Raw genomic sequence first — 13,561 nt, 5'->3', positions numbered from 1 at the left:
ATTACTCAAGACTCATTCTAATAGGTGTGAACAGGCTCATAGAGAGTGCAACTGTTATTTGTACCAGGCTGTAAACATGTTTATTTCTGCTGTAAAGTTGGGAATTTTAATATGAGACCTTATGGAGAGCACTGATCTCTCAAGCCAGCCCCAAGAGGCTGTTAGAGGAACTGCAGTTTTGTTGCCACTGTGTAGGCTTCAGTTGCCAGGCACAGAGGTTGCCGCTTGGTCAGAACTTGTTGAGAGTGATGTTCAAAGAACCTGAGGAAAGTTCTTTTCTGTTCTCTGAAACAAACTAGAGCTTCTTTTAAACCTACTGAAAAAGCAATATTTCCGTTATATTAAAAGTAATATTAATGTACACTACAGCAGCTGTATTTTAAAATAGGGTCACCTATTCATATTGATATGACAGCGTAATGCCAGTTCCACTCATTTGCTTGGAACAGAAACTCCTAGCTGGGTGCTGACTGCAGAAGACTCTTTGATGCAAAGTTTTCAGAGACTTAGTTAACTACATTATACATGATACCATACATTACTTCTCAATTTTTATATATTCCAGTCTCTTTCTCTCAGATGGGTGTCAGTTGCCTTTTTCCCTTATTGCCCTAAAGCAGGTGGAATACATCATTCTTTCACAGCGTTTTGGTTACACTTGACTAAGGATAATTCTCATATAACTGCTCATATTTCTTGCTTTGTGTGATTTTGTTGTCCCGAGATCTCAGAAGTTATTTTAGCCTATCAACAAACTACACTATGGTTGCACGACTTCAAAGTCACCACCACTAAGTGTCAGAGCCAATCAGAGTAATTTATAATACAACCAGCAAAACCCTCCAAAGACCTGATACAGCCACCAAACCCCTCGCACTAGTAGCAATACACACAAAATACAGCAGGCAAGAAACACACAACACAGCAAACGCCCTTATAAAAGTCCTTTCTCGAAACACAAAACCCGTCATTTCGTAATAAATACGTTTCTCAACAGAAACTCTACTTTTCAGGTACCCAGAAGCAACCAAAACACAAAATACTGAGTTGGAGTTTTAACACTAGTTGGCCAACGAAAAACCAATCAGAGTGAGCCTCTTATATCTATAAGATCTGCAGTGTTTCTCCGACACATTGGAGGTAGCTCGTTTAACCCGGACAGTGCTGGTGACCTCTTCAGGGAATGATCAGCCTGGAAGCCAGACGCTTGGTGCTGGGTCCACGGAGCACAGAGGATGACTGTGGAGGAAAAATCCGTCCGTAGCACAGGTGAACTAAGAATTACAGACTTTTCTTGAGACAATGCCAGGGGTTGACAAGCCAGCTAACTAACCTTGTCAGGATGGAAGAGCTCCTTCCTCTGGTGGCTGGATGCATGCTATTGTAGGGATGTGCGTCCTTAAAGGCGCTTACATTTAATGTGTCTCATTTAGCCACTTGTTAGCAACCCCCTTTTTAAGACAGTAAAAGCTTAAAAATTCACAAGTTATTGATGTATTTTACCACGTAGAACAAAACATGAAAATCTCTTAAGCTTGTGTTAACCACAGACCTAATTCAGGCATCTAACCAAAATCCCATTCAGAAAGCCCATTGACTTTGAAGCGAAGGAACTGGTAAGTGCTAAAATGCTAACTAATTTCAGGGTTTTGGGACTCATTCCATTCCATTATCCTAAATGGGAGTGTAAGTAGCCAGTGCAACCAAACAAAGTAATGTAAGTAAGTTTAGTGTGAAATGAACTAGTTACAATGTAACAGCTATTGTTGACTTTCCCCACCAACTTCCTATCAGAGGTTTAATGGCTCAAATGTTCAGCTGGTGCAACAGGCTGTTGATGTTGAGAGGTTGGTTCCAACTCTTAACACTGCTGCTAAAACTGTTCAGTGAATGGGTCTAGATACATGTACCTCTGTCTCTTGGCCACCATCCTCTGGTGAAGCAGGTGGACGATGTGAAAAAATGAAATTCTTTGAAGCCAAAATCAAATAGGACATTCCCCAAATTCTGGAAGCCAGGAGAGGTGAACAGAGGCCATGAACACACACTGATGTCGTTCTCTGTTGTACACGCTGCCACAGTGGATATTTAGCAAAAAAAAGCCTGATGATACCAGAATATTTTTTTCTTTTTATTCCTCTGTGTTCCTCTTTGCTAGAGTGTTTTCATCTTTTTTTCACTGCACAAACACACACACACACACACACACACACACACACACACACACACACACACACACACACATACACACACACACACAGTGTCCTGTAAAAAATTGCATCTCAGAAAAGATAGCAATTACACCATCTCCCCCACTGATCCCAGACCAGTGCAATTAACACTCCTATTCCAGAAAGGTTATCGCTGTCAAAGAGCCCACAGACACACACACACACACACACACACACACACTCACCTACACACACACACACACACACACACACACACACACACACACACACACACACGTACACACACATAGAAGCAAAGTTATTAAGTCTGTTCTGGTTGTGTGGCTGATAGTATGAGAGGCAGAAAGGTGTTGGGCAGAGCCTGATATTTCCACTGAGTTAATATGCAGACCTGTTACTTCACATAGAGCCCAGCATTAAGCCTGGAAATGCCACCAGCACGCACACACACACACACACACACACACACACACACACACACACACACACACACACACACACACACACAGTTATATAGCCCGCAGACTCTCTCTTCTTCAGCATCCTCTTTCTACCCCTCCCTCTCTGTCATTCTCTCTCTGTCTATGACTTCTAAAGAAACCTCCATCAAACATACTAATCTGAAATGAGATCTTTTAAAGAAGACACCGGTCTTCGGCTTTGTCTTGTCGTCCTTTTGGCGCCTCTCCTCCTAAAACGCGTGTGTTGTCTGCAGCTTCTGCACGCTTTAATGCAAAGGAGATAGACTGAGAGATGGGAAGTAGTAATAGATTGCAAGCATTTGGATTATCCCATAATCAGATCATTAGGTGCTAAAGTCTGCCAGGTGCTACATTGCTTATGGGACTGATTACCCATTGGATTACACAGCAATATATAGGAGAAAGTCACATTTTGATCTTCCATTAATATAAATGAATAGAAATCATTTTAAAATAAGTTAATTATTTATTGGGTTCTAGCATTGCATTTGCAACAAACTTAACACCACCAGCGTCAGTATTTGATGAGAACGGGCTGTGAAGTGTGTAGGAGAAACTACGGTGGCTGCAAAACTCGCAAAAGGTCCTATCTACAGGCAGTGTTTGGTTTGTAGAAATATGGCAATTCAACATGGCAGCCTCCACAGAAGGTGACCTGCTCCCTCTGTAAATAAAAACAGCTCATTCTGAGGTAACACAACTCTTACTTTCAGGTGATTATACACTTATGAAGACATACATATGAATATTATATTCCATTTCTGCCTATAGATCCTCCTAAATGTTACACACTGGACCTTTGACCTTTTAGAGGTCAATGTGAATAATATGTTGCAATAAAGTAGAGTTAGGGTTCATCAGATAAGAAAGATAAAGATATAAAAGACTCAAAGGATTTACTAAATGATGGAGAGCTGGAATTACTTAAAAAGATGCATGCCAATTATTAGCTTATTATTATTATTATTATTATTATTATTATTATTATTAAGTTGAGCCAGTGTTATATTTGTATACTTTTTAGAGTGTGTTTGTGGTCAGGGAAATATTGTCCTTTTGGTTAAATATTAAAAAAGTGTGAACAACTGCGTGACTTGTGGCACCAGGCAGAACATCTTGTCTTTTACACATTTCCCTGACCGTAACCAAAGTACTTTAGTAGCCTAACATGTGGGATGAAAGTGTCTGATATTAAACACCCTCAATCTCCTGTCTGAACCCATCACTCTGTGGACTGAATGTAATCCAGGCAGCCATTATGTTTCCTCCAAAATGTATTCAGAAAAACCATTAAGTGGTTTCAAGGACCATTTAGTAGCCCCAAAGCCACAATTTCTAGGAGACAAGACTGACTATTCTAACTTGTTGCACATTTTTGTAATGTATTTAAAAAAATACTGAATCAGGGACTATATTACACCCTTATTTTTTTATTTATTGGTATTTTTTTAATAAGCCAAGAACCAATTAGCCAGTTCCACATAGTCATGCACCACCCACCCTCATATGTTAAACATTCATATTAAAAAAAAAAATTCTTGCACATAATTTCACAACAGCTGCCACATTATTGTAAAATATCCCCCCCGGCCCTGTCAATCATACATTACTGTTTTAATTTGGATTTGATTTTCACAAATGCAGTCAAAATTAAAATGAAGTCTAGGTATGCACAGGCAATTTGAGAGGCAATGGGTCACATTTGTTATCCCAGTGTTTTGGGACGTGTCTACTGTAAATAGACATTAATGTCAGTATGAGGCGACAGTAGGATGAGACCAATAGAGGACACTGAATGTCATTGCACTGTTAAACTCAATGAGTTAGTCCAACTGTTTGAGAAAATCTATTGCCATAAACCATTTACATTTATTAAAGGGGAACTTCGGCAGATTTTTACCCTAGTCTTGATCACTAGAGGTCCCCGAGTACTGTCGATAGGAAAAAGAACGACCGAAACCAGTGCTAGCAAACTGGAGATCCTGCAGCCAATGGCCAGAGCTCCCAGTTAGTTATAATACACTTTTTGAGGGCATATCCTAAAGAGTGCCTTTTGCTCCTCTTAACAGACACAAAATGCAATTAAAATGTCTGTGCAACATGATCAGGGCCCTTACGTGACAACAACATGCCTTTTCAACTCATACGTTGTGCAGAAACCGTACAAAACAGTACTGTCGCCTACCTGTTTTTCCACCGCTCGCTTCACCGAAAGCCCAGAATAATCGATCACAGAGATAATGCCTTCACAACGGAAAAAAGTTTATTTCCCCTCAAAAATTTGTTGCCCCATATCCCTTCTCAAGCCGCATCTGCCAAAACGAAGCTAAATGAAGTTATGAATATAACATTACCTCCACAGTGGTTTCAGCAGTCTTCATCCTCGGAATGGCATTTCTCCTCAGCCGGCCCCGCTGTGTTGTGTCTCTGTAGTCATCCTCCTCAAAATGTTCACTGCAAATGCGGTGATCATTTTCACATAGTACTTGTATGAGAGTTTGCACATCCAGCTGAAGAACAACTAGCCACAACTGCAGTATCTCATGGTCATGGAAAGGTAGATGATGAAAGTGTAGGCACTTGTACCTTCTCATTCTGTTGCCACAATTGCCCCCAAGAAGTGTATTATAACTAACTGGGAGCTCCGGCCATTGGCTGCAGGATCTCCAGTTTGCTAGAACCAATTCTGGTCGTTCTTTTTCCTATCGACAGTACTCTGTGACCTCTAGTGATCAAGACTAGGGTAAAAATCTGCCGAAGATCCCCTTTAACTCAAACTATTTAAACGTATAAAATATTTAAATTGAGCAAATGTAACACAAGTATTTGTTAATTTGGTTAATTGTACCAATTCCATTCAGTTAATTGAACCTACAACTATTAAATATATTAAACTCATTAAAATGTTAACATAATTTATCTGAATAAAGTAATACTAACTTAAATGCATCTGCTTTATACAAATGTTACCACTTAAATTGCATTTACTCTTCCACTAAAGCAAACTATGACATTACCTGTCAAAACAGCTGACAAACAATAAAAACAATGTACAATTACTATCAAAATAGAGGATTAAGTTATGTTAACTTACTCCTTTTATTTAGATACGCTGTTAGGTTTTACAGTGTAATAACAAGCGGATAAAGTCATTTTTTATTAAAAAGTTGGTGCGGTTTGTTTGTTTGTGTGTGTGGTTTGGAAAGTGTCGGGGTAGAGCTTGAGAAAGTGTAACGTGTATATGATGTGAAAGTTGAGCAGGAATTATTCTCCATCAGCACACACCAGACTCTCTGCAAAAATCTGTGTGTTCATACCCACAGCTGCCTTCAGCCTCCTCAGAAACAACAATGATGAATCGAGCCTTAAACAGGCAACTCCCTTCCTATTGTCCCTCACACCAGCAGCACATAATCATCTCTTTCAACCAGTTCTCTATATATTTGTTAATCAATCTTTCATTCTCCCTTTCATCTTTTTTGGCATCCACTCTCTTTCATATCATATGTTATGAATAGACTGAAATTGATTTCATGCTACAGGGCCTCAGTCTTGTAGACCCCGAGATTTCAACACTGGCTTTAGAGGCGACTGTATTTAAAAAAAGAAAAACACTTTCATTCTGCTTAACAACAGCTTCTCTGATCTTCAGGCAACTCCGATGGCAACTTCTTTGTCTAAGTGGAAATGCTAAATGGGCCGAATAAAACAAAAGAGATTTGAGATTAAAGAGCGAAAGGGAGCGTGGAGAATCAGAGAAATCGAGGAACGTGGATCAGACGCGTATTAATTGCCACAAAGAGTCAGAGGAGGCTGAGCCATTTGACTGCTTGACCCCAAAAGGAAACACAATTAACAACAGGCCGGATTTACAGCTTTTGTCTTTGTTTGTATTTTTTGTAATGAAGTGATGATATCAGTGTAATTTCAGTTCACTCGGGGCATTCTGGGGGATAACAACAACACAGGTTGAAATTTAGCACACTGAGCTTATCGCCACTCTCTCTGTTTACTGTACTGTCACTTTACACAGTGCAGTGTTTCCTCTAGGATTTTTTTTTAGCAGTGGTGGCAGGCCTGTCCGAACCCCCCGTCCCGTCCCGTTTTACAAACGTTTTACGTATGAAACAGAAGTGACAGTTCGCTGCGACACAAACAAATATATTTACCATTTTAATGTTTCCAGATGTTTGATATCAGGATGTTGAGCTGAGAACTGACAAGGTGAATGTTGTCCAATTAAAACGGACCCACCGCGGTGACGTTTTTGGTGGAGCTGTTAGTTTAATAGTCGACTTGGAAGAAAGCAAACGTTTTGACAATGAGCTACATCAACACAACAGTATGTGGAGTTAAACTGGACAGCCCCAATAACCTCTGAATAGTTCTACTTGTTGTTAAATTGCAATGTGAGTGGCAGCCAGCGGGGGTGCATTATGTCGGCAGGATCATTTAAAAGGTAACCGTGACTACATTGTGCGTCTGCCCCATTTCTGATATCACACATACGCAAATTTGTTTGCGTGGAGTTCAGCTTTTGTGAACTTTTACCGGCACAGTCACAGCCTCAACCAACAGCAACAACAGGCCGCATTCGTTCCACCATGTTGAACCACCAGCTTTCTACAGTAGCCCAGAATGGACAAACCCAACTCTGGCTCTAGGTAGGGCCGTTTGCGTTTTTCGTGGCCACCTTAGTTTTTCTCCATTGCGCTTGGAAGGCGAGGGTGCAACTTCCTTTAAATATGTCTCTCGCAATTCCTTGCAAGCTTTTTTATCACAGTTTTTGTCTGAATGGAGTTGGAGTTGATTGAAACCTCCAGTGTTTGACGAATGCCATGAAAAAGAGTTGACAGACATTTTATTTTCCTACACTTGTGTGTACCTGCAGTGTATTTGTATTATGTGTACAATGTTAATGTGTGTGTGCTCTCTGTCTGCCACGTTTGATTTCTGCTGATGAGAGATCCGATGAGTTGACAGGCAGGAAACAGATGTGCAATTTACAGCCAATTAATCTCTCCCTCTCCCTCTCTTACTCTTGCTCTCTATGTTGTCGTTTCCCCTCTCTCTCTCTGTCTGACATACACACACGCTCGCACTGCATTGTCAGTGGGCCGCTCTGTGGAGCACTGCGTTTTTGTTGTCGTCACGATACAGAACTCTTCTTATCGCGTTCTCAGAAGATAAACATGCCCCTCTGAATCTCTCTGACTCTTCTTCTTCTTCTCCCTGGCTGTCTGCTATTTTACTAAACAGCAACCAATCTCGTCGCCTCCCTGCTTGCCGTACAGCTCCCAACCTCCTGACAATCTGCCTTCAGCGGCTGTGATTTTTCACTCCCGGAGAATATGCGAGGAGAAAAAATCTAAGATTTCCCAGGAAAAGAAAAAGAGCAGGAGAGGTTGAGAGTGCGGCAATGGCAAGACGGGAATAATGAGGGAGATAGAGAGGTTATACACCCCGCTAATTAGCCGAGGTCTTCACAAGTTCAAGGACGGTTTCAATTTAGCTGATAAAGATGAGAGGATGAGGAAGGGAGGGAAGGGTGAGATGGGTGAGACTTCCTACATCTTAATTATCCCAGTGGTTTTTGGCTGGTGGCGCCTTGGGGAGCGTGCGTGAGGGGGGAGGGTTAGGGGGAGTCGGGGCTGAGGAGAGGAGTTGGAGGGCTGCCATGCAAAGCCCCATCGTCTCATCCGAGGCCGAGTTCAGCTGGGCACGGCCCAAAGCTTCCCGGGGTTGACACTTTCCCTTTCAATTACTCTGCCACTCGCGCTGGGATTCGCAGCCCAAGAGGATCATGGGTAACGCTGGGGTTAAACACACATGCACATCTTCATTCATACCTGCATACAAATTGTCGATGTTTACAACAACATAATCAATGGAGTATATTGTTGAAGGTTGAAATGTGTTGTGAGCATGATTGAAGAGCACCAGTGTTGGATCTAATCCTCAGTACAGCTCATCTGAAGGAGGGAGATTGGGAGAAGAGGAGGAGGAAGTCATTGAGCCACTGTTTCTGTTTACGTCCACTGAGATATTTCTCTTTCATTATTGTTTCTTTATTATTTGGGCAGTGAGTACCATTCTCTCTTCCTGCATTGGCCTGTTTACATTAACACACAGGGCCAGTCGCAGTGGGTTTGGGGCCCTGGGTAGAATGCTGCCTTGGGGAGAGTTTAACGTTTTCCAATCAAATGTAATTTGGAGTGACCAACTGCTCGCTCTCATCTTTGAGTACATCACTTGATTAGTTTGTAGGTTGTGGAATAGACCTTTTTCACAGCAGTGGTTTTGACATGAAATAGTAGGGTAAACATAGGTGTGGCCAATGATTTATGAAACCCCTAAATTCTGCTACCTCCCTCCCACCCACCAAACTTTAAAAACGCAGTAGTGAGAATCAAATAGGGGGTGTGGCCATGTGACTATGGAGTGTGTGATGTGGGAGGTAACACCTGCCAGAGAGATAAACTTACTACCATTCACAGTAACAGGAGTACAGCTAAGTACAAAAAGTCTGTTGGTGCTTTTACAGTCGGCAGAAGAACATTTATGGCTGTTTATAAAGGTTTCTGTGTGTCAGTGTCTGTACTTGTGTTGTAAAGTTAGCTGTCTGTCGGTGTCTGTTTTTAAACATTTCCTGTTTCAAAGTGTCTAATAAGTTGTGCAAAAATAAGGGGTTTGGTAGGCCCCCCAGGAAAGGTCAGCCCCATTTACACAGTTACATTCACCCAGTGCTCACTGTGCAGCAGATTTTGGGTTCAATGTCATGAACCAGTGGGACTGGATGGATGACAGTTGCAACCATGAAAGCACTACTGTGACAATCTGCTTTCCCTTGTATCAAATAAATCTTTGTTTCTTTTGTTAACTGACATCCTATTGCTTATTATTATTATTATTACTGACTGGCCTTTGCTTTATGTCACATGCAAATATTCAGTTTCAACAGGAGCAGAGAAGGAAAAAAGCTGCTCTCAAAATCCCTTCGAGCCCCTGCAGTTTGCGTTAAGCTGTTTGCATGAACTTTTGACACCCTTCGATTGAGTCTCCATGTTACCATGAATAAACCAGTTGACAGAACATCCTTATTTCCTCTATGACTGAGCTGTGGTGGGTTACTTCTGGTGCACCATATAACTGTGCAACTGGATTTGCTCTGACAATGAAACCCATGAGTTGAAGATATAAAGTGTTTATGTGTGGCAATAAGCTGTAGAGGAGTGAAGCAGCATAACTTTGACAGGTTGGATTCTAACATGTGCTTAAAAAGAAATTACACTGTTTTAACCTGGTTCTTATTCTGAGATTTTTGTACATTATTAGCCATGAGAACTTTGTTAGTTTTACTGGTATTTGGACATAAACATAAAGAATTGCTCAATTTTGACCTGATAATGGTTCTGGATAAAAAAAAATATTAAATTTTTTTTATTACATTTGACCGTGAACCAAATTTTATGGCAATCCTTCCCATAGCTGGTGAGACTTCTTACTCAAAACTAGAAATGTCAACCTAATGGTGCTACAGAGAAGTCCAACGCGTCCTTGTACATAAATGGCCGAATAGGTTGATTACCAATGACCCCTTAAATGACATATTATTTAGGTGCACCAGACCTTAAGTGTGTTACCTAAGTCGTGATGTAACATTAAACATGTGGTTAATGGGAATGGTCACAGTTTGGTTAAGTTAATAATAAAATAGCCTACTAGGTTAGGCATCAAAATTACTTGGTTAGGTTTAAGAAAATATCACGTTTGGATCAAAAGAAGTACATCATGTTATGTTACGTTACATTATGTTACATATAGGGCTGCGTATTAGTAAGAATCTGCCAATATGATATTTACAGGGGTTACAATTCAGTATATTGCGATATATTGTGTTACTGTAAGCAAGGTGATATAATTTGCGATTTTTAAATACATTTTAGTAACACTGTCATAATATAAAGAACATACCACTTTCTTCATGCAACCAGAACATTGAAATCTGTACTTGCTATCTAGCTGTTGTGGGTTTAAACACAAAATTCAAAACAGTGTTTTTGAGAATCAAAGTCAGTAGGATACATCCTCTCGGGACTGTGAATGTTTCAGTCTGGACCAGTGGTGGACTAAGAGACAGACAGACACTGCCAGCCCCAGAGCACGGCTAAAACCTTGGGACAGAAATCATCTCAAACACTGGTCTTTGAGCAAACACAGAAATAATCTGTTGGAACTCCCTTTAGCTAGAGTTATTATGAAAAGGCTTTGATCTTTGACCTTTACAGACCCAATCCCAAAAACAAAGAGCATTAGGAGGGTTCAGAACAAAATGTAGCATGGACATATCCAATTAGCTCCCTGACTGACTTAAACCCCACTAAAGTCAGTCAGATTGACTGTTTATCCAGGACCTGACAGTTACAGTGACTCACTATATGGTTTCAAGTGTGTCTTTGCAAAATGAATATGCATATGTAAATACCTTCTTTACACTCGTTCTGTTTGTGAACACTGACTGACTGGTGTGTTGAGTGGTGCTGAGATCTGTCCTACACTGCAAAGGTGTGTCTGTGTACATACTGTACACACTGATGCATTCGAAGAAATCTGGATTTTGAATGTAATCTTCCTGTGCATCCTACTGCATGAAATCTGGGCATTTTCTGGCATTTCTCTCCTCCCATCTGCAGATAGGTAGGGGTTATATCAGCTCACAATACACACAGCTTCCTGTGATTGAGTTTCCTCCTGGTGCTGGATGTACAGTCGTAAGGTGCAGAGAGGTGTAACACACTAACGCATTAACACATTTAGAAATACCAACACATTGAACTCACTGTTCCTCCCTGTGATTCTATCATTGGCTGCAGGCGCCATTCAGTAAACAATGTAAATCTAATCACATACACGAGAGGCATCTCATTAAAGCGAAATGTGTCCTGTTGGAATTACATTAAGCGCATTCCATTCTGAAATGTAGAACACATGATTGCATGCGCTAAACGTCGCTCGCCAAACGCCGGAGCGGAATACATCAGCATATTTAAAACCAGTTTAACAGTGAGATTTTTAAAATTAAGCTTTTAGATACAGAATATGAGAAAGTGAATGTGAATTCTGAACCTCATGCAACTGTACAATCTCTGTCATAGTGTGCATCACTCCAAGTCATATATATATATCGACATATAGATAATGAGGTTTGAAATCGCCACCAGTCATCTTAAAACTTAAACCATACTGTTTGTCTTCTGAGAGATTCAAATATAGCATACCATACAGCTGCCGCGCTGGCATGACTGCCTCCTGTGTGACAGGAGTCGTCACATGTTTCATTTGAAGTCGAAGCTAATAATCCTCCGATGTGGTTTGGGAGACACGTAGGCACGGACGATCACGTGGGAAATATAGGCAGCAGGCGAATGATTTGCTGCATATGAATCTGAAAAACGTGAACATGTGACTGACCCACCAATGTTTCCCTCTCTCTCTCTCTCTCTCTCTCTCTCTCTCTCTCTGCACAGTGGGACGCCATTAATGAGATGGACGAGTACTTCAGTCCTATCCACACGTACCAGGTGTGTAATGTTCTCAGTGTGTGCTGGAGTGGAGTGTTTTATTAGAATTAATTATTATAAGAACTTCAGTGGAATATATCACTTTGATCCCAGGGAAACTGTGTTTTTTTTTTAAACATTAATTGGGTTTGATTTTACAAAACAAACTGTGGATAATTCATCACCAGTTATTTATATTACTGTATGGTTGTTAGATTATATGCTTTCATTAAATAATGAAAATAAAGATTATGCAACAATTCCTGCTAGTGCTCAAAAGTTGAGACAACTTTATTTGGTCATTTTTCAATGTTATGCTTCAGTATTTGCAGTGTTGGTTGGGGCTGTGAGACGGTGGTCTGCAGGTTGCAGGGAGTGTATTTGACCAGAAATCCCATCTCAAGTCCTGGGATTCAGCGCTGGTGTTCATTCACTCATTTTTGCTGCTCTCTTTGCCATCCAGTATAATTATATCACATACTGTAGCAAGGGCAATAGCTGGGAATACTGAGGGCATGAGTCCAAGGCCCCTCACCACATAATTTTGAGCACACACAAAAATGAGTCTTTGAAAACTGTTTATTTGTTTACTGTTATATTATATTGTCTATATAGTTGATTAATAGACTAGTCCAGGGGTTTCAGAGTCTTGGAGTTTAGTGCTTAGTTTAGCTCAATTCCTGGATGCCTATGGGATTATGCTTTATTATATGCTGTGATTATTTTATCCCATTGGCACGCAACAATTAAGCCAAGATAGCCTAATATGATATTGATATCAATATCAGCCCTATTTCAGCCTCTCTTCACTGGTTACCAGTCAGTTTTAGGAGGATGTTAAGATTTTATTGATCACCTATAAAGCACTTCACAGTTTAGCTCCTAGCTACATTGATGAATTTTTGCACTGCTATGAGCCGGGCCGCAGCCTCAGATCCTCGAGCAGGACCCTGCTGGCTGTTCCTGAGTCCAGGCTCAGGACCAAAGGCGACCTTGCTTTCGCAGTCAGAGCCCCTCTGCTCTGGAACGCCCGAGGGTCTAAGGCTTGCTGAATCAGTGACATCTTTTAAATCACTTCTTAATCTTAGTTTAATTTCCCATCATGTCTTATCTATTAAATAAGTATTATTGCTTTTACCATATATTAAATAAATAAATAAAGGAATATCTTATCTTTTCTTATCTTATTAGCGATAGGTATTTTGTGCTCTTGTATCTTTTAATCAGCCCCAGTGCGGATAGTTTTACAATATGTTTTATCTGCTTTAGTGATTACTGGTTTACTTTATTGGTACTTAGTTTTACTGATGGGGGTATTTTATTCTTT

General features: G+C 40.6%; 1 protein-coding gene across 4 annotated transcripts in view; it reads left to right on the top strand.

The window, feature by feature from the left end:
• epha8 (eph receptor A8) overlaps positions 1–13,561 on the top strand; it is a 120,538-nt gene that overhangs the window by 40,053 nt on the left and 66,924 nt on the right. For all 4 annotated transcript variants that reach the window (XM_051415504.1, XM_051415503.1, XM_051415502.1 and 1 more), the window contains exon 3: positions 12,202–12,255. In XM_051415504.1, the coding sequence (XP_051271464.1) occupies positions 12,202–12,255 (54 nt within the window). The remainder of the gene's footprint in view (positions 1–12,201; positions 12,256–13,561) is intronic.

This window comes from Dicentrarchus labrax, unplaced genomic scaffold, assembly GCF_905237075.1.
Source record: "Dicentrarchus labrax unplaced genomic scaffold, dlabrax2021, whole genome shotgun sequence".
In the NCBI taxonomy this organism is placed as follows: domain Eukaryota; kingdom Metazoa; phylum Chordata; class Actinopteri; family Moronidae; genus Dicentrarchus; species Dicentrarchus labrax.
This window is presented reverse-complemented; position numbering and strand designations above follow the sequence as displayed.